Consider the following 27,956-nt stretch of genomic DNA (forward strand, 5'->3'; position numbering starts at 1 on the left):
AAGAGGTGGGAAGTCGCAGGTGGGTCTTGTGTGGGTGCGGTGGGCCTGTGCGTGCACACGTCTACACGCGTGAGGCATGTCTATCTCTGTGTGTGCACATGGGGTATGTCAGTGTATATGTCTCTGTGTATACAAGTCGTGTGTGTGTGTGTGTGTGTGTGTTTGTGCCTGTAGGATGTGCCTCAGCCTGGAGGGACCCGCAGGCCCCGGCCGGCCGGGCCACTCACATGATCCTCTCTGGGCCAGAGGCGGGGGCCCGGGTTGGGGTGGGTGAGTCCTGGGAGCCCCTCGGCCCTGGTCCCGGTCCCGGCAGTGGCAGCAGGCCCGATGGGGGCCCCGCCCCACACACGGCCTCGTAAGGGGGCAGGGTGTCCATGGAGATGGTGCGGACGCCACTGTGGCCCGGGGTCCTCTGCTCCTGCTGGTGTTGGCTGGGGCCGTGGCCGTTGCCTGAGTCCCGGGTGCCACCCAGCGTGGAGCAGGCGTCCGTCAGAGCGTAGGGCGGGGGCGCGTCCGTGGGGACGTACAGCTGAGTGGCCCCTGGCCCCGTGCACTCCTCGTAGCTGCGGGATAAGAGGCTCTCTCAGGGCCCTGCGGAGCCTGGGCCTTAGGGCTGGGTGTGGGGGTCTCTCCCTAAGGGCCGGGGGCCTGTCTGCAGGGACAAGCTGCCTTGGCTGTGGATCCTGTCCCCTGCTGGGCCCTGTGCGTGGGTGGGGCAGGGCAGGAGTGACCTCCGGCTGCCAGACACCCATTGGCCTCAAGTCACTCCAAAGCTGCCCCTCTAGGTTTAGGAAAGAGTCCTTGGGTCCCTCTGAACCATGATGCAGAGCAAAGATGCCCCCACTGCCCTTCCCAGGCCCTAGGGGGCCCAGCCGGCCCCTCCACACACAGGCAGGAGCCACCGAGTGCCCTCAACAAAGGCAGGTTTCCCGTGTCAGCCTGTCCTCCCGCGTCGTGTCCTCTCATCCTCTCGGCACTGGTACCTTGCCACCCATGACCTTGGGGCAGTGATAATGACGGTGGTAGGCAGAGCCAGCATGTGTCGAGTGCTGCGTGCCGGGTGCACTGCCGAGCATTTCTCCTGCACGATTCCACGTCATTTGCATAACTGTCCTCTGGGGCAGGTGTTATTACTATGGCCATTTTAGCAATGGAGAAGCAGGCACAGAGAGATTAAATAAGTCACTTAAGATCATACAAGAAAGGATTTCCAGAGCGAGTTGACCCAGGGCCATGAGAGGCCAGCATGTGTGTTTGTATCCTCTTTGCCACCCTGGTCCTTGGTGTTACTTGTAGAAGCAAAACGAATTTTTTCCTTAGTGGGGAGTTGATCCCATGGGCACTGAAATAACCTAACGCCACATTGGCCCAACCTCCCAGGGAGACACCCGGAGGAACAGACCCCCAGGGGGCTCAGGACAGCTGCCGTGGAACCCCTGAGACTGCAGGGGCATTCCTCGCAGGCCCGCTCATGGCCTGAAGGAGCTGAGCTTGTCTCTTCCTTTTCTAGCACTCCCTGGTGACATCTGCTGAGTCACAGACAGCCTCAGGGGACCTGCTTGGTCAGGAGGGGTGAGGAGATGGCCAAGGGCACCATGTAGATCTTTCCTGCATTTATCCCATGGGGAGAGGTACCACCGTTTTCCATGGTAGGGGTGTCCTCGTGTCCAGGGCCCCACCCTCTCATGCCACTTTGCCCATGTGGCCTCCTTACCCTGGAGGAGAATCTGGGTACAGCTCCCGGAGCACCGTGGCATCCATGTCCCCATCAGAGCTGACGTCCAAGGGTGGGGGCCAGTCCTCCGCGGTGCTGCAGGCATAGCGCATCCTGCGGCTCGAGCGGCTGTATGTGTGTCCGTCAGACACTGCAGGGGACAGACCATCAGCCTGGGCCTCAGGCCAGTACCCAGGCATGGCCCTTATGAGTCTGCCTGAGACCACTGAGGCTCCTATCTCCACTTACCAGGCATAGCTGCCTTTGTCCCTCAGAGGCAGCCCCAGAATGTGAGTGCCATTGCAAGGTTGGGCATGAGGTCACAGAGAGGAAGCAGAGCTGGCTCTGTCTGGGTGGGATTCCCAGGGCGGTGGCAGCCTGTCCTGGGAACAGCCTGGTACTGGGTAGTGTGTTGTTAGCTTTGACAGAGGTAGCTCTGGGGCTGGGGGAGCAGTTTGATTAGCCTGGAGGTCAGTGAGGGCTTCCTGGAGGAGGCGCTGCTGGAGCTGAGTCTTGTCTAGGAATTAGCCAGGGGAAGAGGGAAGGCCAGGAGGAGGGAACTGATCAGCTTGAGCCAAGGAGGGAGATGAGAAGAGTGTGGTATGAACAGAGAGCTTTGAGCTGTGGGGTCGGGCTGGGGCATGAAAAATGGGCAGGGGAGTAGAAAGAATGAGGGCTGCGGAGAACCCTGGGATCAGCCCCCTACCCCAACCACACACTATTCCCTTTAATTCCACATACTGCATTCTCCTCCGGGGTTTTTAACCACATATTAGCACATCAAAGGCTCTGAAAAGTCCTGCATCTAAGAAACACATTTCACTGTGCTTGTCCAGCATTTGGCCACAGAATCTTACTTTCTTAGACCTAGTAACACTGCTTAGGACATGCCACTGGAGTACAATCTACTCATTCTACAGCTGAGGTCCGGGGAGGCCTGGTGACCTGCTGGAGGACACACAGTGAGTAGTAGGGCCAGAGGGCAGTGGATGTCTTTACTCCTCACTGTCTAAGCTCTCCACCTCCCAGTTTCTGATAGGTCTAGTGGCAGGTGGGAACAGCGGGACCTGCAAAGATGGCTTGGGCACGAGGTCTCCCCAGCCCCAGGGCTCCCAAGTGACTCCTCCCCTCCAGGGGTGGGGCTTGGCATCAGGGGCGGGGCTCTGACCTCTCCTTGCTGTGGGTGGCCACCCCCATTCTACAGACTGGGAAGCTGAGGCTTGGGGTTACAGGCCTGGTAAAACGTGGAGCTGGAATTCACGCAGTTTGTATAACCTCAAAGGCTGCTTTCCCACTTCTCTAATCTCTTTTTCCCACTCCTGATACAGAGTGGAAAACTCTAGATATGAAACTGCAGGGGTAATATGGACACTGAGAAAGCTCTCAGATGAAAATATTATAAACACGTTAACGGTGGCTCTGTCCAGATGACAGGCTCATGACCTTTATTTTCTTCATATCGCCTGGATTTTTCAGGTTTTCTACACTGAGCTCATATTACTTTTCCACTAGGAAAAAATGAACGCAATAACATATGCTATAAAAAGGGCAGCTGAGGTAATACTCGTTTCCCTTCAGGACTTCAGCGGAAAGATAGAATTTTTGGAGGGACTTCTGGAAGGAACTAAGGAAAGATGAAAGCACAAGGACAATATGACGAGGCCAGAAGTTGAACCAGGGCCGCTGGGCTCTGGGACAGGGTCCTGTCCTGGCCACCATCGCCAGGGAAGGGTCTCTGGGCTCAGGAGAGTTCCACCTGCAGGGCAGGAGGCTGTGGCCATCACATAGGGGTTCCTGGGGAAAGCGAGGGCTGTTTCCTGGCCCTGAGCGGGGTGGCTGCGGTGGCATCCCTGAGAGCCAAGGGCTGAACCAAACTGCGTTTACTGTCCCCTCTTGGGCTGCTTTTTCTTGGGCCTCCCAGAGGCTGAGAGTCTTGGGGAAACTGAAGCTACCCTGAGGTGTTGCTCGGCCCCCAGGTCTGAGACGAATGACCAAGTTCAGCCCCAGACATCGGCTGGGCAGGGCCCCTGTGGGACAGCTACAAAGAAAGCAGCCCCCAGATTCCTTCCTTTCCCTTCTCTCCTGATTGCCATGTCGGCACAGACCCACACGGCCGAGGACTCTGGAAGCCCTGCTTCCTCCCTCATGGAAGGTGAAATCTCCCTAGCCTCCTCCTTACCAAAATTAAGAAATATCTTGGTTCATTATTCAGCCCCAATCCAAGGTAGTCCTTCGAGAGGCTCTGGGAGATGGCAGAAGGGGAACTTGCACCCAGAGCACCTACTGTGCTCTGCACCCATGAGCTCCGCTTCTCCCAGATGGGGAAACTGAGGGGCGAAGTCACCTGGCTTGTCTGCCTGCAGAGTCCTCGGCTTCCAGGGGAGACAGGGGCACTGGGCTGGCTGAGTTTCCACGTCAGTTTTATTACTGCCGACCTTTCTCTTCAGTCCTCATTGTTGGGCAGAGCACTAACCTGCTGTGTTTCTTCCACAGTGGCCACTTGCCCCCTGACTTGTCCCCATGATCTCCCTCTGTGTCTTGTCCAGACTCCTGCTCTCCTGGATCTCCTACCTGCCTTCCCAGAGGGCCGGCACCCGGGTCAGAGCAGCGTCCACGCTGGCCATGGGTGTGTATGCTGGACGCTGCCCTGAGCCCCTGGGGTGGCTCCAAAGATGTCTCCCTCACCCCTCCGACCCCGGGGCTGTGCAGGGGACAGCCTGTGGGCACCCAGCTCAGGCTGCCTGGGCTCACGTCTGGCACCCGCCACTTGCTGGCTAAGTGGCCCCAGGCCTGTCACTTAACCACTCCAACCTCAGCTTCTGACCTGCAAGTGGGAGCGGTGATAAAAAGTAGCCACTCCCTAGGACCACGGGGAGGACTTTGCAGGAAGAGATGATGCACAGAAAGTGCCCCTCACGCATTGGCCATCACCACCGGGCCTCTGTTCGCTGCTTCAGGTACCCCTCAATTCCTTTCTTACCCAGTTCACTCTGTGAAACCCGAGAGGAAATGCCCCAAACTGGCTGGTTAATCAGGATGTGTTGGGGGAGGGGAGGAGGGCTGATGGCATCCAGTTGGATCTATTTTTAACATGTTTCCTTTCTTTCTTTTTCCCAAACTCTTCCTGCCCTGGAGGGGGACAGCCCTCAGATCCTGTCATGACTCTGGATCCCAGGAGTCACGGCCCTCCCTGCCTGGTGGGTGGCCGCGGATGAGCAGGGATGGGGGTGGGGTGGGGGGTTGAGGGAGGTGGGGGGCCTGGCTTTTTCCTGCCATTGAAAATTGTCTGAAAATTGAATGCGAGTGAGTTCCTTCCTGCTGCTTTTAGACCACCGGCCCTTCCAGGAATCAGACAGAATCAGGTGGCTGCATTCTGTAAAAAGTTCAGGCGTTCTGGCCAGAGAGACACTTCTGGGACTGGTCACCCAAGAATTAGCCATCAAGTCTGTTTAAGGGTAGTTCTAATAATTGGGAGACCCTCAGATCACTGCTATTTGCACTCTGCAGGCTCTCTGGGGACAGCTTTAATTCACTCATCATTCATTCCATCCATTCGTCTGTCCACGTATTCATATACCCACCCCTCATCCGCCTGCCCTCCTCTCTCTCCATCTTCCCACCCTTCCACCCCCCCATGCCTCTATCCATCCACTCAATCCACCCATCTATCCGTCCCTCTGTTCCCCTATTCCTCTACCTCTCCATTCATCCCTCCTTCCGTCTACCCATTTGTCCACTCGTCCCCTCCACCCATCCATCTCCCCAACCTCCCACTGATTCTTCCACTCAATCCCCCATCATCCACCCCTGCATCCCTGCATCCCTCCCCCCTTCCCTCCACCCAGGCGCCTGCTGGAGCAGCAAGGCAGGGGCTGGGGAGTAGTGACACACTCTCCCTGACCTGCAGCTTCACTCCGAGTTCCTCTCCTGGCAGGCAACAGGGCTTCTCACGCCACAGGGAGCATTACAGTGGGCCCCCGTGGGCCCTTCCTGATCACCCACGCCTTCTAGGATGCCTTCCCTGACCGCCCGGCCCCACCCGTGGCAGAGCTGCCAGCTCCTTGATGCCTCCTAGGTTGCAATCACAACCGGACGGGAGTCCCAGGGTCCCAGGGTCCCAGGCCCGGCGCGGGCGGCAGCTCACCGTAGCCGTGCTCGTCCTCTCGGTGTCGGTGCCGCCGGCGGCGGCGGCGGTGGTGGCGGTGATTGTGGCGGCGGTGGCGGTGGTGCCGCCGCTGGAGCCGGGCCTGCCTGTCCCTGCGGATGCTGCCCACGATGATGGTGATGCAGGAGAGGATGATGACCACCCCTATGACGGCGCTTGCCACCAGCACGGGAGACACGAGCAGATGGCTGTGCTCTGAGCTCTCGGAGAATGTCGGGTAGAAGTAGCTGGTGCGGTTGTATCGCGCTACTGTGGACAGAGAGAGAGGACCCTGAGTGGGGCCCAGGCCCGCCACACACCTTCCGCCTCCACCCCGGCTGCCCCGTGAGTTCTCTACCCCTGAATAAGTGGAGGACAGTCTGGGGTCAGGCCCACGGGTTCTCTCCTGGCCACGCCCGGCAGGGATGAAGGGAGCAGCGCCTCACCCTGCTGCCTGCAGGAGCCTCTGGGAGTGGGGCCGGGCCGCCCGTCCACGTCTGTGACGCCCCAGGAGCTCTGTCACTAACCCTCAGGGAGGAAAAGGGAAACTCAGAGAGGGCAGCGGACTTGTCCGAGGTCACACAGCATTTTAGCGGCAGAGGCTTGAATCCAAGACTCTCAGTGCTAGACGAGGAGTCTGCGCCACCAAGATGTGAGTTTGAAACGTCAACGTGACTTTACCAATGTCTTGGGAAGGGGCACGGGGAAGGGGCACAGAGCATGAGGAACGACTGTGCTGGCCTCAGGCAGGCCTGGGGGGTTGGATCAGATCAGGGCAGGTTTCCCAGAGGAGGTGAAGCAGAGGTGATCGTGGAGGGTGAGAGCACTTAGGGAAGGCAGGGGAGGCATCCAGGCAGGACAGAGGCACAGAGAGGTGGGAGGGACTTCCGGGAAGTGGTGTGGTGTGTGAGACAAGGGGAGGGGCAAGAACCTCCTCCAGGGCTAACAGCTGGGTCCGAGAGCTCTACGGAAGGAAGCTCCTGGGAACCGGTGACTTTGTCCTCCCAGGGCCCGAGGTGATGGGGTCCCGGGGAGGGGTCAGAGTCAGCCAGGGGCAGCCACAGACACCCACTGCCTCACTCAGGGACAGAAGGCACCTCGTTAGGGAGTGCCACTTAATTCCCTCCATCTCACCCCCACGGGGCTGCAGTTCTCTCCTTTTACAGATGTGTGAACTGAGGCTCAGCACTGGTGTGTGACTGGCCCGTGGTCACCCAGATACTCTGTGGCAAAGCCATGCTAGAACCTAGGTCTGGCTTCAAAGTCCAGGGCTCACCTTCCAGCGTCCCCTGCCCTAGGTTTGGGTCCTCCCTGAGGTCACCAGCCTGACCTCTGGACAGCAGCAGGGAGCCAGTTTCAGCCGCTCCACGGACCACAGGGGCAGGAGCAAGCATGGGGAGATGCCAGATCATCCCTAGGCCCTGTTCTGAGAGGGTCCCCTTGCTGTTCTCCCAGAGCCCGTGCCCAGGCCCCCGCGTTGCACTGGCTGCACATGACCATGTGTGGTTTCCATGACTTCTGTTTGATCACTCTGTGCTCTCAAACGCTGCAATGGGCCTGGGCACACCAAGGTGCCCAATGCATGTACTGAATGAGTGGCGCCAGACGCAAGACCAGATGGGAAATGGGCAGGGAGGCCTTGAGCTGTCTCAGGGGACTGAGGCCTCTGTCAAGCAGGGTTTGGGTGGCTGCCTGCAGAGCAGGTGTAGGAGGGCTACCAGCTGTAGGAGGGCTTTTTTTTTTTTTCCCCAGGTGAGGGCCTGGACATCTACCATCAGAGGTTGGACGCTCAGCTGTGGTTGCTTCCTCCACCCCATCCCTTCCTAGCACTGGCTCCAAAAGCCTCAGTCACATTAAGCCTGTGGCAGGGACAGGTGTTAATGCACAAATGCAGGCCCTTAGCTGGGGCTAGAAACATGCCCTGGGGGTATTTCTGTCTCACGCTGACGGTTCTTGCAGCCTACTGACCTTCATCAGAAGAGACTGGCTCAGAGGATGGGCCAGTTTGTCATCCCAGCCTGAGATCCAAGCCTTTGCTGAAGTTCACTGTAAGATGCTCCCCTGCAGAGGGAAATGCTAGGGAGAAGGAGTCTCCCATGGCTTTGGCTGGGCATGTGTGCTTCTGGACTCTGACGTAAGCAAGCTTGGGTAAGTGGATTCCTGGGATTCTTTGAGGGCTGAACACAGGCCACTGTTTTCAGGGCCCCTACTATATGTAGGATCAGTGCTAAGAGCTCACTTTATCCTTGGAGCTATGTTCATCCAATTCTCCCCATTTTACAGATGAGGACACTGAGGCTCAAAGATGTTAAATGACTTACCCTCAGTCATATAGCTAGTATAAGAACAAACCAGACCCTCTCTGGGCTTTGGTCTCCCACCTAAACCATAAGGAGTCACATAAGAAGCTCTCTAATGTATAACAATAACAGCACAAAAAGGGGAACGAGGGAATAGAGTTGTTTAGGAGTAACTGGAGAAACTTAATTATCTTAGAATAAATACAAAGTAGGTTCTGATAAGTTAAGATGTATATGGTAAGTCCTATAGCAATCACTAAGGACATAACTCAAATATAGTGAAAAAGTCACTAAAGGAATTAAAATATTACACTACAAAATATTCACTTAAAGCAAAAAGGAGAAATAGACGAACAAAAAATACACAAGACATATATAAGACAAAAAGCAAAATAGCGGATGTAAATTGGATAACTTGTATGAAATGTACAAATTCCTAGAAGGACATAAAACTAAGGAAACAGACTCAAGAAGAAACAGATACTTTGAATAGACCTATAACAAGTAAAGAGATTGAATTAGTAATATTAAAAAAAAAACCCAAAACTTTCTACAAGAAAAGCCCAGGACCAGGTAGCTTCACTGGTGAATTCCACCAAACATTTAAAGAATAAACAATAACTTTAATGGGTGCAGGTTTTTAGTTTGGGAAGGTGAGAAAAGTTCTGGAGATGGATGGTGGTGATGGTCTCACAACAATGTCACGGAACCATACACTTAAAAATGGTTAAAATGGTGCATTCTATGTTATATATATTTTACCACAATAAAAAAAGCTAAAAAGAAGAAATAATACCAATGTCACAATTTGTTCTAAAAAATCGAAGAGGAGAGAACACTTATCAACTCATTCTGTCACCTTCAGAGCCACAGGCAGGACCTGGGAGTGTCAGGGACGCCAGCTGTCCCTGGGGAGGGCGGGAGCGTGTGGGGCTCACTCTGCAGTGGACTAGTGGGCTGGCTCCAAGAATCTTGCCCCCAGCAGGGATCTGGAATGTTCTGTTCTGACCCCAGCTGCTGCAGGGGTTTGGGACACACTGGTCACTCCACGAGCCAAGGCAGACATGCTGCTAGAGAGCTGGCCGTGGCAGGGTTGCAGGTGCCCAGACCACAAACCTAGGATTGGATCTGTGTGTGTGTGTGTGTGTGTGTGTGTGCAGCATGCAGAACCTGCCACCGACGGGCCAGCCCTACAGGGTCGCCTTGGAGACGCCCCTCCCTTCACCTGCCTGAGCAGCAGCTGAGAGCCTCGCCCTAGCCCTGCAGCCCCAGGCTCTCCACCAGCTGGGCAGGAGATGGCATCGGCCTTCCCTGCGGATGGGGCCAGTTGGCGCAGGCGCCTGCCTGCGTGGCCGGCTGGGACATTAATCTCCGTCACTGCAACCGGCAGAGGTAGGCGCTGCTTTAAATTATGAGGGAAACTCTTCCAATTTCCAAACCCAGGGCCCATTTTATCAACAAGATAAATATGACTGCAGAGAAATAACATGATGACAGCCCCCTCTTTCCACCCCCTGACCTCCCTGTCCCTCTGCACCAGCTGCAGCAAGGACAGAGGACGAAACGAGCTTTGCCTCCATCCTGGACTTTCTTCCCAAGCAGCTTCTCCAAAGGTGCCATGATCAAGCGGAAACTATACCTCACAATATAGGCTTTTCTCTGCGAGGCCACCTCCCCCCAACACCACCTCCTGAGCACCTACTGTGTGCACCACACGATGCTCAGTACTTTCCATGCCCTATATTATCTCATTTAATCCTCATGATGGCCTGTGATGGGATCCCCAGTTAACAGGTAAGGAAACAGCCTCAGAGAGGTTAAGTAATTTCCCTACGGTCACACAGCACCACACGGAGGGACCTGGGTCAGTGGAAAGCTGAAGCCCTGCGCTCTCAGCCACGATGGTATTCAGTGGCTACCAGGCACAGTGCACTGGGAGTTCATGTTTTCTGAATCTTGTGAAAGTAAAATGCCCTTTGCCCTCTCTGGACCTGCTGACTACCTGTCCGAAGTGGCACTTATTCTCCCTCCAGGGTGGGTAAATAGGTTTGAGGGCGGTGAGGAGGGGGCCAGGAACTATGAGGGGAGGCAATGAGAGATCCAGGCCAGTGTCAGGGGGCTGAGGTCAGGGCTAGCTCAAGTATTGGGAAGCTGGGAAACATGCAGGGCAGGGCAACTGAGGCAGAACATTGCTCCTAACTCCTTGCTGAGTGTAGTGTGCAGGCAGCTCCACGGCCCTCTCTCTGGGCATAGGGAGGTGCTCTTTGCAGCCCAAAGCTACCTGAGCCACGGTGACAAAGGGAAGGCACAAAGACACGGGGGTGCTGAGTCAACGTCTTTAGACTGCCAATCCTGCCCAACCCCCTCAGAGATGCTGTTTCCAGGGAGAAGGGGGACCAAGGACTCAGATCTGACTGATGGCTCCTGTCACAAAAATTCTGAAGACATTTGTCACAGGTCCACATCCCTGACAAGTCTGGCCTCGACAGTACACTCTTCCTCTGCTGCTGAAACTGCCAGGGGAGGCCGTGGAGTCACTGGAGCGGGTGCAGGGGACACGATCAGGCACTGTCTTCCCTCTGCTCACCAGTGGTGGCTCCCAGCCTCCCAGCAGGGACCTGGAGAGGGGCCCCGGCAGGGGATATGGCAGGGCTTGTTGGCTTGGGCACTTCTGAGTCTCCTCCCCTACTTTTCTGGGTGACTTCTTGGCTCTCTTGCTGGTGTCCATCCTCTGGTCACCAGGAGACTGGCAGACAGATATTAGAGGGCTGGGGGTAGACCAGGGACATCTCAGAGAGGACACAGAAGGGGGGCCTTGAAGGATGAACTAGCAGAACAAGATGAGGGGAGGGAGGAGCACAGACAGGAACACAGAGGGGGGCAGTCCTGGCAGAGCTCGGGAAAGGGGCTGCTCCTGGGGTGAGGCTGTGGGGTGTCACCTTGATGGCAGCTGAATGTCAGGATCTTGGGGTGCGTAAAAGGGTATTTGGCGTTCAGGATTCTTCTTACATTGGGGATGCCTCCCTGCAAGAAGTCAACTAATGTCATGTCACGGCCCTGACACCTTTACATGGCCATGTGTGGCATTGGGAGTGGGGAAGATTATGGTGGAAAGGAGAAATGGGATGTGAAGTCATCTGCCTGTTCATCAATCCTCCCTCAATTCATTCAACCAACAAATCCTCTATCCTTCCAGACATTTATCTACCTAGGCGTCTATTCAGCATCCACTCAATCATCCACCTACCAGTCTATGCTTCCTTCCATCTATACATCTACCCATCCATTCCCCTATTCATCAGCCCATCCATCCACCCATGAATCCACCCATGCATCTGCTCATCCATCCACCCATCCACCCACCCATGCATCAGCCCATGCATCAGCTTATCCGTCCACCCAAAAATCTGCCCATCCATCCACTCCATCCACCCATGCATCTGCTCATCCATCCACCCATCCATCACCCATGCATCTGCCCATCCACCCACCCATGCATCCACCCATCCATCTACCCATGCATCCACTCATCTATCCCTCCCTCCATCAGCCTATCTATCCACCCATGAATCTGCCCATCCATCTGCCCACCCAACCGTCTGCCCATCCACCCATCCATCCACATATCCATCCATCCATCCATCTACTCATCAATACTCACCAAGTGCTTACTCCATGCCTTGGATATATGCTAGACACTGGCAACACGAATATGGATCACACTAAGATGAACCCCTGAAACTGTGGAAAGCAAGGGGACCTGCACAGGTGCATCATGGAGCTCCCTGCTCCCAGATCGGCAGAGCAACTCTGCTTCCACCTGTTTCACATGTCAGAAGTAATAGGAGAGGGGTCCCCTGCCAAGTAGAAAGTTTTCAACCACTGTGTTAAAATATAACTGGAAAAACATAAGTGACCACCCACAAGCCCTTAATGATTCTATAAATATAAGATGAAAGTGATTTATTCCACTATTAAGATACATTCTGCCTCTTAAATAAACCCACTCAAATTAACTCACATGTTCCTCTGCATATCCAAATTCCACAAGTTTACCACCTTGTCATCATTCACCAAGATTTTATCTCTTGGCTTGAAGAACAATTTATTTATTGGCTGGAAAACTCACTGAAACAGTTTCACAAACCATTTTTTCTTCTTTCTGCAATGGAAACGGCGAACTGGCTGACATCACAGAACCGAGCCACGGCAGAATTAGACAAATCACACCAAACTCATTTTCTCGCTAGACTCATCACTGGCCTCCACCTCCGCACTTTCTCTTCTCTTCCATCACCAACTCAAGTTGGCTCTTGGGCCATCTCCCACAAAGAACACGGGTTTTTATAATGCCATTGGAGCCACTGCACATGCCTGATAAGTAGGACACAGTACGGTTGGGTTGAGAAGCAGACACTGCGGGGCTGGCGTGGCTGTCCCCCCAGTGAGGGGATCAGCTCCCACACCCCAGCTTGCATTATGAGACTCAAAATCATGGCTCAGAAAAATGACCATTGACCAGAATATGGACTTTCCAGGAAGCTCATGAATAATGGACAACTAAAATGTTAAATTCATGAATGCCGTGAATTTTTATCAGCTATCCCACCTAAGGGAGAGATGATAAATTATGGAGGATTATGCGAAGGCCACGTCCTCCACACGCTTCTCTGCACAGTAAAAGTTTTGGTCCCTGGAACTAGCTGGACCAGCCAGTGCCTGAGACTCCTTCCCAAAAACTATATTCCTAGAGGTTTGCTTTGACCTTATGTCTCAGAGCTCGTATTGAGAGCATTAGCTTAAGAAGCAGCTTTATCACAAGCGTGTTGCTGAAGGCGTTGTCTGCTATGCCTCTCGGTACCCCCTAGGTGGGGACTCCATGTAAGAAATTTCTCCAAGATATGAGGGCTGTGAAAAGCTTTGTTTTCTTCAAAGAGCTACTTTCTCCTCATAGACCAGAAGAATCATGTAATTTAATCTTTTTGCCTTTTTGCTTTGGGCCCCAGGTGCAAACCACCACGCCTGGCTAATTTTTCTATTTTTTGTAAAGATGGAGTCTCTCTCTTGCTCAGGCTGGTCTTGAACTCCTGGCCTCAAGCAATCCTCCACCTCGGCCTCTCAATGCACTAGGATTACAGGCTTGAGCCACCATGCCCAGCCCTTTATTCAATTGCTATATGATTTTTGTATTCTATTGTAACTAAATCAAAGCCAATCAAAGCCAAGTTCAAGGCAAAGGGAAAATGCCGTGTGCACCTTTGTTTTTCTGAGTGTTTCCTTGGCTTGCCATCCGCAGGGCTCTTGCAGTAAGACAGTCATATAGAGCTGGGCCTTTCATTCTTGTGTGCTAAAAACCAAATCCCACTGCAGAAGAAATACTGGATGCGCTAAGATTGCTATCGAAATGATAGGTAAACATTTGTTAAACTAGATCTTGAACTTCTGCCACTCTTGTGGTTATACTATTTGGCTTAGTGTTTTTATTTAATGCTCAGGTTAATTTATAGTTTAAAAGAACTTAAAGAATACTCTGCAGGTTTCTGAATATATAAATTCGGTTATAAATTACATACTATTGAGGAATTCAATAGTGGTGTTGTTTTAGATAATTGGATTTTATGCTTGGTAGACATGCCAGCACACTGGTATTGCAGGTATAATTGATCATCCTACTTCCTCGCAAGAATGATATGGGAGCGATGCCACAATGCTACTATTCTCACTGGAGAGTATATTGGTGACATACTGTGAGTATAATAGCCACATGTACCGTAATAGTCCTTAAACTATTAGGATCACTGTTGGTATTTTAAAGTATTGAAGGTACCTTTTTATCTTGGAAAAAAATAAATTTTTTGAAAAAGTTTAAATTATTTCACGAGCAATGTTTTAAATTTATTTAACCTAAAACCTGAAATTTCAATAGACAAAAACTCTTTCACAAGGCTGCTATCCCAATTAAAATGTGCCCAAGATAACTTTCACATTTATAAAATTTTGTTTCTTTGTACTGCAGCAATAAAGCCCCTTGTTTCTAAGGTGTGCAAGAGGGTTTTCTTATGTTCTGTATATTTTGAAATTATAATAAATATGCATAAAGTGAATAATCATATACAAAATTAATAAATACTTTATATATAAAAAATGAAGAATGCTCATTAATCCTAAGACACCATTATGGAAATCAAAAGGCAATCCACAGAGAGGGAGATTTTTGCAATGATATATCCAACACAGGATTCATATTCCTAATATATAAAGAACTCCTAGAAATCAATAATGAAAAGATCCCATAGAAAAGTGCACAAAAGACTTGAACAATCACTTCATAAACGAGATTATTCAAGGTGCTAAATTATATTTAGTCACCAAAGAAATTCAAATTAAAACCACTGTGTGATTATCTCTGCTATGTACTAGAATGGCTAAAATGAAAAAATCCAGACAATACTAAGTGTTGGTGAGGATGTAGGGCAACTAGAACTCTCATATATTGCTGTTGGGAATATGAATTAGTATAGCCACTTTGGAAAATTGGTTAGTTCTGTCTATTCAAGCCAAACATATGTATACCCTATAACTCAGAAATTCCACTCCTAGGTGGAATGCATTCTCCAACAGGAAAGCACTCATATGTTCACCACCTAATAGAACTGCACTGTCCAACATGATAGCCACAGCCACAAGTAGTTATTTAAATTCAAATTAATTCAAATTAAATCAAATTAAAATTTTAGTTCCTCAGTTGCACTAGCCACATTTCAAATGCTTGATAGCTAAATGTGGCTAGTAGCTATTATACTGGACAGTGAAGATACAGAACATTTTCATTATTGTAGAAAGTTCTATTGGACAGCACTCAACTAGAATGCTCACAGCAGCACTATGCGTTCATCACCCAAAACTGAAGACAACTCAAATGCCCGTTAAAGTAGAATGGATAAGTTATTTGCGGTATATTCACACAATGGGATGCTATATATAGTGATGACAATACATGATCTACAATTATGCTCAATAACATGGGTGAATGTCACCACATAATGATGAACAAAAGAAGACAGATACAAAAGAGAACATACTGTATGACTCTGTATATATAAATTTCAAAAACAGGTAAAATTAATTTATGGTGACAGAGATCAAGATAATGGTTGGCCTGGGGCAGTGACCGGGAGAGGACACAGGGAGAGTTCTGGGGTGCATGTGTTTCTTGATATGACTGTGTTCATTTTGTGAAAATTCACAGAGCTGCACACTGATTAGTGCACCTTTCTGTATGTATATTTAGTGGTGTGCTGGTAAACCAGCTTTGAAAAGAAAAAAAAAAAGCAGAAAAAAGAAAAAGAAAAAGAAAGGAAGGAAGGAAGGTCCTGATTTGCACTGTTGCCAATTCCCACGGTGTAAACATTCCCATCATGGTGGATTTTAAGCTACCGGTGGTTCAATAACCGGCCCATGAAATTCCTGATTATTTAACTATTGGCTGTTGTGAACAGATATCAGGTATTTCTACTAAAACAAAAAAAATCTCTAGAGAATCTCCCCAGAAAAAATTCCTGTTCTGACTCCAGCTGTTCAGAGATTTGTCTGGTGTCTTGGGGCCCAGAGGGGAGGAACTGCAATGGGCAGGAGGGGAAGGTTTGCCGGTCTGTCTGTCCACTGCCTTGTAAGTGGCAGGCGAGGACCTGGTTGTGACAACCTTTGTCCTTTGAAAGACGTAGCTTGGGTCACAGTTTTACTTTCAAGAGAGGGCTGCTCTTTCTCTGCGTCCTCACTGAGAACGGAGCGGCAGGCTCCCTTCTGGGGCATTTTCCCACTTTTATGTGTTAAGAGTGCTTTATGTGAGGTCAGGACAGGATATTGAAGTTTCAGCCACTAGCATGCTTTGTGACCTGGTCCAGTCACTTCTCTGGACTCAGTTTCCACCTCTGTGGTATAAGACAGTTGGGGCAGAGCCCCAGGGTGAGACCCGTAGGCTCAGCAGATGTCACCTTACACCCAACCTACAAGGTAAAGGGAACCTGTTTGCTTGAGTTATGCCATCAGGTGCTCATGCCAGGGGCTGGCACAGGGCTGGCCCCTGATGGGAGGTTGGCAAATGGAGGTGGGCCGGTGTGCCAAGCTGCCTTGCGACACCAACCCGGGGCTGCCTGGGAAGGGAGAGAGAAGATGTGTTCTCCCCCAGAGCAGCCAGGGGAGGACCCCGCAGAGAAGACTGTGTGTCGTTCTGCGACTGTCACTGAGGGATTAAAACACCAGAGAAGAAAGAAAAGGACAAACCCTCACTGAGCACTGATGTGTTCACCAAACCCTCACAGTCACAAAGGAAACTGGGTCTAATGATCTCATTTTACAGGTGAATAAACAGAGGCTCAGAGGATGGAAACATTCGCTCCAGTGGGTTTAGAACCCGGTCTCTCAGCTCTCGCTGTTCTCACTGCATTAGGCCCCACCCACCCCCAGTCCTCACCCTCAGCCCCACGCCTAGGGGAGGCAAGTGCCACCCAGGGGCTGAAGGCCCTGGGGTATAGACAGAGGAAAGCTCTGGAATGACTCTCTTCAGCAAGGCCTGGGCAGCAGGGGGACATGGAGTCCAGGTGGGCTCCGGTGGGCAGAGGGAACAGTCCCTAGAAGCTGATGGTTTGGGGACTGAGGGGGACGTGCTGCTTTGAATGCAAAGAGAAGCAAATAGAACTCAAGGAAGCAAAAGTGTAGTCAAGCTTCCAGAGGGTCCAGTGTGGGGAGTGCCCTGGGCTTGGATCCAGAAGGCCTCCTTTGAATCCTGTCTGCTCTTGGCGGTGGGTCCCTGGGCATGTGACTTCTCTCTCCAGGTCCCTCTCTCTCGTCTCTGAAGCATGCAGGCTGCACACTTCTGCAGTGACATTGGAGAGCACAACCAGTCTTTCCCAATCACCCGGGGACAGTTCTGGGTGCAGGCAGGGCTGAGCCTCAGGGTAGCTAATCTAGGGTAGCCCTATGGTGATCTAGGGCCGAGAAACAGAAGGGTCCCTACTCGTTCCTGTTTGCACTTGGCTTTGGGATGCCGTGGGTGACAACCCCAGGGATCTTGCTTTCCCTGGCAAGACTTCCAGATGCAGAAATCATTTTGCCTCTGCCAGCCTCAGGCTCGGTCTTCCGACCCTTCCCTTTCCCTCATTCCCGCGCTCGCTCCCGGGCGATGTCATCCAGCTTCACCGCACCGGGCAGCAGCCACACACTGACAGCCCCAGATTCACATCTCCAGCCCCAGACTCTTCCCCAAACTCCAGATTCATGTGTCCAGCTGCCGGCCCTGTGTCTCCACTCCAGCGTCTACAAAGCTTCTCAGACGTAACATGTCAAAACCCTAAATACCGACTCAGAGGCCCCCACCAAACCTGCCACAGTCTTTCCCATCCCAGCACGTGGCAGCTCCGCCCTTCACGTCCCAGGCCCCACATGTTGTCCTTTTTGACTCCTTTTCTTCGCATCCACCCCAAATCCAATGATTCTGCAAATCCTAACAGTTTCACCTTCAGATCTATCCTGTCTTTCCACCTCCACCGCCAGCCTCCGGGTCCGAGGCCCCGTTGTCATCACCCGGACCGCTGTCCTAACCTCCTAACTGGCCCCCTCGCTCCCACCTGGGTCCCCCTCCTGCCTCTTCTGCCGCAACCAGGGTGATCGGGTCCCTTCTCAGTTCAAAACCCTCCCGTGACCACCCTTCCATGTGAGCAGAAGCCACCGCCCTCCCACGGTAGGTGGCCCCGGATCACACAGCTGCTCACCAGAACTTAAGCACCATCTGTCATCACACTGACTGAGGCGGACCCAGGCCCACCAGAGGCCCCGCCAGGCTGCAGTGCCTGCCAGCCTGTGGGCAGCCACCCTGAGCTTGGGAGAGGGGAAGTGACGGCTGAGGTCGGGCGTCCCTGATTTCACAGACTCACAGTCCTGACTCATCAAGCAGAAGGGATGGGGCTGTTATGCACATCCCCCCAAATTTTAGCAAGTGGCAGTGGTTTGGGGAGCTCAGGGGACATCCAGGGAGAAAGCAGGTGGCTGCCACAGGGGAAGTGAAAAGGACCCCGGGGTCAGGGTGGTGGCATGAGTTGGTGAAGACAGAGCTGGGAGACTTGGGGAGAAGGCTGAGGGGGGCTGCAGCCTTGGGTCCCAGGGTGCACCCTGCTGAGCCCATGCCCTGGACTCACAGGCATGAGGAAGCCACGAGAAGACTGGGATGGGCAAGATCATCCAATAGCCTCAGTAAATGAGGAACTTCCTGGCAGGGATGCTCAGGACAGATTTCCTCAGGACAGCAAACCCCCCCAGGGAGTGTGTCCTGTGGAACATCAATCCTGTGAGACACTCTTTGTGGTCAGTTAAGTGTGAGAAGGGCAGCAGGCTTTCTCTCTTCCATGGGAACCTCACAATACTCTTCACCATATTAAAGGCTCTGAAAAGTCCTGCAGCAGCAAAACTTTTAAACGTGTTTCACCCAGCATTTCCCACACACATTAATATTTGGCCATGGAGTCTGTGTGTGTGTGTGTGTGTGTGTGTGTGTAAACTCCCATTAATATCCCTCAGAGGAACTCTGATCCACACTACTTTGGGAAGGGCTGATACAGGGGAATTGTCCAAAGTGGGATTTTTAATTTTCCGGGAGCACCTTGCAGACATCAGGGGTGGTCTTTGTTGCCCTCTTCCCACCCAGCACACCACATCAGCTTCTGGTTGGATCCTGGAGGTCTCTGGCAGAACATCCTAGAGCCATTCTTTGCAACCCTGACTTCAAGCTCTGCCCTCACCTGGCCCCGAGCAGCGGTAGGATGCAGGGAGACTTACAGGGGCAGGGACGTTTGAAGGACATGTAATCCTTGGAGCAGAACAGCGGAGCCAGCCTGCCCACGGGCACAGCTCTGACTTCTCGCAGGGAAGGCCCCTCCACTCACCTGCAGAGACACAAACAGGCAGGTGTTGGAGGTGCCCACACCACACCCGCTGCCCCTGCGGGCTGGGTGCTCACATCTCCTGAGCTCTCGACCTCTTGGGGAGGGGTTGGTGACCTTGAGAGTGCACATCCAGTCTGGGCAAAGGTCGAAGGGACCGCTGGGCTGTAGAGTGTGGGCGTGTGGGTGCAGGGGTGGGGCAGGGCCGGCTGGGGTCCCGGTGGAGAGTGGCAGGTGGGGAGGGGGATATCTCTCTTGCATGAGCCCTTGCTGGGAATTAGAGATCTCCCGTCTCATGAACCTGTGAGGTCCCACTGCCTTAGACAACTTCAACAGACCACGGCACACTGAGCACCTTGTAACTGTCAGTTCTGGGACATCTGAGACCTGCAGAGGGTGAGGGGCTAGTTCAAGGTCTCACAGCTGGCTTTGGAAACGTTTTCATTGACACCAAGCCTGAACCATGTTATTATTATTATTACCCCGACAACTCCAAGAGGAGTTTTCATTCTCATTTTATAAATAAGGAAATCGCGGTTCAGAGAGGTTATGTAGTCTTCCCAAGGTCACACAGCTTCTAACTACAGGCTGAGTGTATAATCCAGGTCTTCTGGACTCCCAAGCCCACACTGTCAGCCAGCACACTCTTTTAGACGGCATCTACACATTAAATTACTGATTCAGAAATAAATGCCTACGGAATGAAAATGCTTCTGCCCCAACTCCCCCACCCCCACATGAACTTGGTGTGATGCCTCGATGTCTAGGGCAGTGAGGGAGTGCCAGGCCCCTTGGACGCCCATTTGCAATGGAGGAAACATTTCCAAAAAGTCACCCATCCTCCCACGATGCTAAAGATCGGAACTGGTTCAGTCTCTCTTGGTGTGTCCTCAAGTGACATGAGGCTTTGGGACCTGGAGGGAGAGAGGGTTCCTGTTTTCTAGGGGGTGTGGTCACTTGGCTTGCAGAAACCAAACTGCACCTTTGGGGGGTGCTGAGAGGGACCCATGGGTGCCAAGCCCAGTGGGCTCTTGTAGGGAAGCCAACAGGAAAAGAGTCTGGCCCCTCCAGGTGTCATGCGGGGGACATGCCCCTTGTCCCCAAAGCAAGCTAAGACCTCTAATCACTGCTTTACCTGTGAGAACACTGAGGCTCAGAGAGGCAAAACGCTTTGCCCAAAGTCACACTTGCCAGGAAGCAGCAGAACTGCTATGGGCACTTGAGGATCAGACTTCTGAGCAAAAACCCTCCAAAAATGGGTCTCTGATTCATTCGTTAAATAGAAAAACCAATCATTAGTCAACGCAGTTTGGCTGCCTTTCCACATGTGGATGCTTTCTGGACACTGGGGGCTACAGGTATGTCTCCCACTCCCCAAACAACTGCGTGTGCCAGGTAATGTCACCAACGTGATTGCAACAAGCCCTTTGAGGTAGGGAACACCATCCCCATTTTGCAGATGAGAAAACTGAGGCTCAGGGGGAAACCCATCAAGTCCACAGACGAGAGATGGAGGAGGAGCTGTGTGGGGAGGGACCCTGTCATGCCCAGTGCCCCTCAGTTACTGCCAGGAACACCCCCAGAGACCTGCGCTCTGGGGCTCTAGCTGGCCTGCTTCATGGTCACACTGAGCCTGCCATTCCTGCAGGCTGTTCCCTCTCCCTGGCATGCCATCCCCCACACATGGCAAACTCCTATGTGTCCGTCAACACCCAGCTCAAGAGCCCTCTTCAAGGAGGTCTTCCTTGACTGCTAGAACAGTCACGCTGGCTGTGCTTCTGAGGCACCTGGACGTCCTTCCAGGACAACTCTGGTCCTAAATTATTCTAGACTGGTAGCTCCTCGAGGACATGGAGGACCAGTGTGGCCTCTGCAAACTAGCTCCAGGCTGGGCACTGAGGGATCATTCAAAAGCACACGGAAGCACTAGGATAAGCCAGCTTCGGTCTGATGTGAACGTACAACTGATGCATCGAGGCTGCCTTTAAGTGAGGCTCACCTTGCCGAGAAGGATGGCTGAGTAAGAGCTGAGATGCTTCCCAGGCATCTTGTCGCCCTTGGTGACAATGACGCTGACATCAGCCAGGGCTACCATTCCCTGCCTCGTGCAGCACAATCGGCACTCTACACACACCGCCGCAGCCCCCAGCACCCGGGCTTGCACTCATTCATTCATTTACCAAGCACCTACGATGTCCCACGAAACCCTGGGAAAGCGCAAGGAGGGGCTTTGTGGGTGTCAGTTTCCTTCTCCCCTCCCCCCAACTTGAGGATTGTAAGCGTGAGGCCCCGCAGGAAAACCATTTCCTGGTGGCATCAGCCCCTGGGCTGGGGTGGAGCTTTGTGGGGGGCCATCAAAACAAAGGACTGGATATGGGGGGGCATGTGAGCCAGTGCCCACCCTGGTTTCCCTGCATGTGACCAGCGCCGCAGTGAGGGTACGGCGATGACGGCACAGCAGGCTGACACTGGGGGTGGGGGCAGGGCCCCCAGCTGCCGGGCAAGTGTGGGCCCATGTCCCAGGTTGCTTCTCCCGGTGCCCGCCTCGCTCCGAGCCCAGCATCCAAGGCTTGTTCCCGCTGGTGACTCATCTCCGACTGGATTGTCTGACTGGGAACTCGAGGGCGTGCGGGTGGCACTCCAGGCTTTGAAGTGGCTGAATGGTGTGTGGTGAGTCCGCATCACTCCCCTTCGTGTCCCCACTCCTGGAATGTCTCCGCTCTGGGCTCCGCTGTGACACTCAGAGCTGGGCGGATGAGAGTGGGGTTCAGGGGACAGTGCCCGGGTCTCCAGTGGCAGGGGAGCCTGGCACCCAGACTCACAGCCGCAGGCCCGGGGGCAGCACACAGGAAAGGGTGCAGGAGCCGGCCGGCCTCATGAGAGAGGACATATGATGTCCTCCTGTTTACATGGCACCTGCTCAACCACTGTCACATGCTGTCAGCTCACCGGAGCCTCAAAACAAATCCCCATTTCACAGATGACAACACTGAGACTCAGAAGCATGAAGGGGCGTGGTGAGGTCATGAGCTCTCTGCCTCAAGAGTGCCCCGAGGAGGATTTTGATCAGAGGATCCACTTGGTCGACTTTTCTCTCTTTAGGAAGGTGGAGGGGGACGGGGGTAGGAAGGCAGGTGGCAGGAGCGTGGGAGGTGGTGGCAGAAAGCAATGGGGCCTCAGTGGAGGCAACACTGACTGCAGAGGAGATGGAGAGGCCTCTGTCACCTGGTGTCCCAGGCTTTGGGTGCTGGGGATAGAGTGGTGAGCCACACTTTGACAGCCCCTGTCCTCTGGGAGCTTGCCTGCTAGGGGTGGGGCTACAACAGTAATGGCGGAGTTTGTTAGCAGTATGGGAAGACGCAGAGGCAGTGTGTGCGGGTGGGGACTGCGCATTTAGATCCAGCAGCTGCAGAAGGCCTTGGTGACAGGGTGACATACATCTGCCAGTGGGGAAGATACCCCGGGGAGGAGATCCCAGGTAGAGGGAGCAGAGAGTGCAAAGGGGCCCCCGGGCAGGAACATGCTGGCTGGGTTGTAGGGACAGATGGATCTGACACGGAGGGTGAGGAACAGGGAGCAGTGGAGGATGATTTTTTGCATCTGCCTGGGTGACTGGTGGACGGTGGTGATGGGAAAGGTAGTGACTCCAGGTCTAGGGAGTCTGGACAACCACGGTGTCCCTGGCACCTAGCACAGTGCCTGGCACATAGGAAGTGCTCAGTGACTGTTTACTGAATGAATGCATGATGTTGTCTCGCAGGGGTTCCATGGATCTGTGGGTGTGTGTGTGATTGCTCAGGTCTGGGAGGAAGTCAGGAATTCCAGGGACGTGCTAATCTTGAAAGGGCTGCACCTGCCTCAGCAAGGCAGGGGCTAACTCCTGGGGCTGCAGGTGGGGGTCCTCGGGCAGCAGAAAACCTTTCTCTTGTCATGGGAGGTCTTTATGTGAGGCTGGGACCCGGCTGGTAACTTCCTCAATGGAGAAGAACATACTTTGGTAAGTGCGGATAAATGTCATGTTTGTTATACGGTGGAAAGAAGGGATGAATGAATTGAGGAGTGGGCAGGGGGAGTAAGAGCAAGAGGACAGTGGCAAAAAGGTGGGCAGGAGGCACTGAGGTTTGCAAACAGGTAACTTGGTCCTGATATTAGAAAACGGATCCAGGTGTGTGACAGCCCCTGCAGGAAGGAGGCTTTCTGGCTACAAGCAACACCTGGCCACGTGTGTGCACACTGGGCAGTGGTCAGGGTATGCCTGGAGGTTACTGGGTCTCTATGTTGCCTTAATCTGCCTGGAGTAGCCCTCTATGGGATCAGCTGCCAGTCCCTTCCCCACTCTCCTGGCCTGATTTTAGAAGGCTTGAGTTACTGTCTAGCTGCATAAACCAGTCCATCTGCAAGCTGCAAATAGGTCCTGACCAAGTGTCTAGAAAAACCAGATTCAGAAAATACCAGTAGAGACACAGACAAGCATTATTTATAGCAGTGAAACATGGAAGGCAAACCCAATGTCCAATAAGGGAGGCCAGGCTAAGCAAATTATGGCACACACTTACAGTGAAATATTATATAGCTGTGAAATCATGTTTTCAAAGAAATTTTAATAACAGAAAGACTTTCAGTATAATGTTAAGAGGAAAAGAACTTTAGGTTATTAAAAAAACCAGGTTAGAGGACTGTGCATACACCATGATCCTTATTTTATAAAAGAAAAAAAATCCCTAGAGAATGTATTCATACACAGCCAAAAAGATTAGAAAGGAAATAGACTAAAAAGAGTAAAAAAAAATTGTACTCTTTGGTTGATAGCGGGATTAAGGAGGATTTTTATGTTCTTTATATATTTTTATGATTTTCCAAATTTTCTACAATGGAACATGTGTGACTTTTATAATCTGAAAACTCATTAAAGTGAAGATTTGAAAAAACCTTTTGTGATAACAAACTAAAAAGGTAATTAAGTGAATGAGTCAGGGATAGTTAACTCATTGAAAGTTTTTAAAGCTAATTTAATCGCCTTTGACAATGTCATGTGCTATTGAAAAGATTTTTAAAACGTGCACTTGTCTTTGAACCTAACTGATAAGAAGCTTTGTTAAAATATTAGGAACATAATCTCCATTGTTTTTAGCCTTCATCAAATTATCCCTGGCACTTAAGTAAGTCTTATTTGCCAAATATTTGAAGGAATGGTTTCTGCTATGAACCTTAATGTTTTATTTTCAATGAATCTATATACTTAGCAAAAATAATAACAATAATAGACCTTAGGTTTGTAAAACACTTCATAATTTTGCAAAGCACACTAAGAGTGGGTACTATTCTAGGCTCTTGGGATGTCCCAGTGAACAAAATGGTCAAAAGTTCCTGCCTTTGAGGAGCTCACATTATATTATCACACAATAAACAGATGAATAAGATATACAGATGTTAGGGCTGATAAGTGCTATGGAGAAAAACAGAGAAAAAAGGGATAGGTAATGTATGGGAGGCTCCTCTTTTAAATCAGCTTGATTCCTGTTTGAACAGAAAAAAATGAAGGTGTCTCTAAAAATTCTTTATAGGCTGTGGACAATTAACATATTCTTTTTCAGTTTCTCAGACATAAAATGTTTGAAGATATACATGGAGGAATCATTCTAATAACTAATTACATGCCGTCTAAGTTACAAAGTGCTAATTATCAAGTTTACAAATGCATATAAAATTATGATGAGTCATAGTGAGGTTTTAAGTATTCTACACCTAGCAGAGCAAGATGGCCCTTAACCTTTCTAAGCCTCAGTGTTCCCATCGATAAAATGGGAACAATTATAGTATCTAAGTCAGAGGGCTGTTATCAGAAGTCAAAGAGAGAATGCTTATGCTTAGGAAACAGTGTGTGTGCCGTGCATGTTCATAATGCAGACAGAGCAGGGTCACTGGCCAAGGTCCGCTGGACATTGCTACTTGCTTTCTGTATATTATTTCTTCAGTTCTCACACTAACCCAGGAGGCATGTAATATTTATTCCCATTTTCAAGAGAGAACTGAGGCTTTGAAAGATGTCACCTGCCCAGAATCACATGCTACAAACCCAGGCAGTCCAGCTGCAAGAAGCTGTGTTCTCGGCCACAACTATTGTTTGTACTCACTTGCTGACGGACTCCAGAAGCCCTTCTGGCCTCAGTTTCTCCCTTTAGGAGGCTGAGAGCAGATTTATGCCTTCCTGCCGCTCACCCTGTGCTCTGAGCACCTCCAGGGCAAGGACTTCAGGTAATGGTCCTCCGAGGCTGCGCAGTGGATTAGTCCCAAATACTGACGATGATGCCGTATGCCCACCATGTTCCCTATTGGCTGTGTTCCAAATACCATATGAACCAGAAGACACACCCCTAATTAGCTTCTGATTAACTCTGGGAAGATGAGGAGTGAGGATTATGGAAGATGCAGGAATGTGATGCCCTAGCCGTGAGTGGGGGAAGGGAGGGAAGGTGACAGAGGAAGGAGACAGGGGGTTTCTGTGTAGCAGGAGCCCCGGGGAGGTAGCTCATTCTGCCTGTCTCACCACGTGCCCACCTGGCAACATGTGGACATGTTTCCTCATCTGAAATCCCTCCCCCATCCCCTGTTCTGGGTAGCTGGGCCACAGGTGGCCAGAGACCGACATGGTTGTCCCCAAGATGGACCGTGCTTTCTTCCCACCAATGTTCCTGACACCTATACCCTCCACGCCAGCTCCAGGACCCCAGCATTCTCCCCTAGGCTTTGGTGTGCCCTGCTCCGGGCCTCAGGCCCCAGCTACACAGACTGGGGCAGATTCCGTCCTGGGGACTGCCTAGCTCTGCAGTTCTAACCTCTCAGTCAGTCACCAGCTCCATTTGCTCCCTGAGGTTCATTGTTTCTGGTGCCTCCTGCCCCCGTCGCCTGGATGAACACATCACAGTCAGCAAGGAATCAAGGCTGGGACGCCCCAGACCTCCCGGCTGCCTGAACCATCACCATTGGCATGTCCAAGTGGCCTGACAGCCTGGTCACTCCTCAGGGAAAGCAACCCTCCCCTCGCCTCCAAACCCCAGACCGGAGGAAGGTGTGCAAATTCCCTTGGTCAGAGCATGAGCGACAAGTGGGGCTCCCCAGCCTGGGGTGGCAGACATCAGCCAGGAGTGAAGAGGAAGGAGCACCCCTACAATCACATACAGCCCTGTCCAGCCTGGAGGGAGATGGCGGGGCAGGGAGTGGGGACCCGGGCTGGGTGGCAGAGAGCCTCAGAGGAGGGAGTGTCTGAGAAGGGCCCAGCCTTAAGGAGGAAGTTATGCTCTGCAGTTAGATGTCAGTAGGCCACGCGGGATTCAAAGGCCTCCTTGGAGGAGAGGAGAGGGGCGTTATGTCCCCACCACTGCAGGGGAACTCACTTCACCTCGGCATCTCCAGGTGCTGGACATCTCATAAAATGACACCTGTAGCCAACAGCAGTTGAGCACTGGCTGTGTGCACAGGGCTCCAGGCTAGGCCTCCCATGAGCATCGTCTCATTTAATCCTCCCAATTAACCTTCCCCATGCTGCAGATGGGGAAACTGAGGCTCTGAGAAGTTAAGTGTCTTGCCTAAGGTCATACCAACAGGAAGTCATCCAAGCCCACCCTCTGGTTCCAAAGCCCGTACACATTCTGTTTACAAAGGAATCCTGCTTACTTTTCAGATGAGCAAACTGAGGCACAGGGTGGTGAAGCCACTTGTTCCAGTAAAGCAGTCATGACGTTTGCGGAGAAAGTCCAGACGGGCATCCTCTCGGCTGATGCCCGTGGGACTGCGTGGATCAAGAGCCAGGACCAGGCCTCGGAAACCCACGCCTCTCACACCGGTCGCTTGAGTCCTCCCCTTCCCAGCCTGCGCCCGGCCACCAACGCTGGCACCGGCCCGGGTCCTCCCCGCTCGCCAGCCTTCAGACCGCGGAGCCCGATGGGGAGAGGAGAAGGGCCGCGCGAGTCAGCCGCGGGGCGGGGGGCACTGCCCGGCTTCCGAGGGCGCCTGGGGAGAGGCAGCTACGCCGCTCGGCGCTGCGCAGCCCGCCGGAGCCCCCGCCTCGGACTCAGCCTCGGGTCACTCTTACAGCGCAAGGGAAAGTCTGCCCCAAATGGGGAGAAGGTGCGGCGGGGCCGCTCGCTCTCCCCCGCTGGGTGCTGAAATAGGCCAGCGCGGCAGGCACGGAAACAGGGGCATGGCCTGGGTGACCCGCCTGTCGGAGGGTCAAACTTCCCGGCTCAAAGGAGTAAGGGGTGGTTCAAGTTCCAAACTCTGCAAAGCCCCAGTCCCTTTCCTCTCCTACCGCGGCCCAGAGTGCGCCCCAGTTTCCTCTTCTTGGGTGGTTTGTTCAGGGGTCCCCCAAACCGAGGGCGCGAAGATGGGGAGACTGCCTTTGGCCCCCACATGGGGTGGGTGCTCGTCCGGGACTCGAGTCAGGCAGGAGCCCCAGAGACCTCCCCTTTCCCCAGGCCCGTGTCCAGGTGGCCCGCCCGGGGCGCGGGTGGGCAGGAGACCTGCGATCCCGCTCCGTTCCGAGCGCGCTGCGGTTCCGCTCCAGACCGCGCATCCGCCCGCCCGGCGCGGCGAGGCTCGGCGCGCCCCCGGGTGTGTGCGTTCGCCGGGGCCGCCGCCGAGCGCGGGGACAGGGGGCCGGGACCCCCACCCCGACCCCTCCCCCGCGTCGCCCCCTGCCCCACGCCCCTTACTCGGCTTGGCTGCCGCGCTCCGCTCCGTGCGCCGCAGTGCCGGCTCCAGCTTCGGCTCCAGCTCCGGTTCCCGCTCCGGCCCCGGCTCCCGCTCCCGCTCCCGCTCCGGTTCCCGCTCGGATGCCACCGCGCTCGGGCTGGGGCTCGGGCGTC

At 52.8% G+C, this 27,956-nt stretch overlaps 1 protein-coding gene across 1 annotated transcript; it reads right to left on the bottom strand.

Moving 5' to 3' along the window:
* Positions 1 to 147: 147 nt before the first annotated feature.
* Positions 148 to 27,956, bottom strand: BEAN1 (brain expressed associated with NEDD4 1). The gene is made up of 5 exons (XM_045533229.1): positions 27,804 to 27,956; positions 18,989 to 19,095; positions 5,859 to 6,128; positions 1,715 to 1,865; positions 148 to 563 (listed from the first exon to the last, which is right to left on the bottom strand). The coding sequence occupies exons 2-5, from the start codon at positions 19,011 to 19,013 to the stop codon at positions 224 to 226; spliced, it is 786 nt and encodes a 261-aa protein (XP_045389185.1). The 5' UTR covers positions 19,014 to 19,095; positions 27,804 to 27,956; the 3' UTR covers positions 148 to 223.

This window comes from Lemur catta, chromosome 20 (assembly GCF_020740605.2).
Source record: "Lemur catta isolate mLemCat1 chromosome 20, mLemCat1.pri, whole genome shotgun sequence".
Classification (NCBI taxonomy): domain Eukaryota; kingdom Metazoa; phylum Chordata; class Mammalia; order Primates; family Lemuridae; genus Lemur; species Lemur catta.

Bases quoted from the DNA above. Each gene is read 5' to 3' on its own strand.
- BEAN1 (XM_045533229.1), bottom strand. From the start codon at position 19,013: ATGTCCTTCAAACGTCCCTGCCCCT. The intron at 6,129-18,988 runs GTAAGTCTCCCT...CTCTGTCCACAG, and splicing joins CTTCAAACGTCCCTGCCCCT to TAGCGCGATACAACCGCACC. The intron at 564-1,714 runs GTAAGGAGGCCA...CTTATCCCGCAG, and splicing joins TACCCAGATTCTCCTCCAGG to CTACGAGGAGTGCACGGGGC.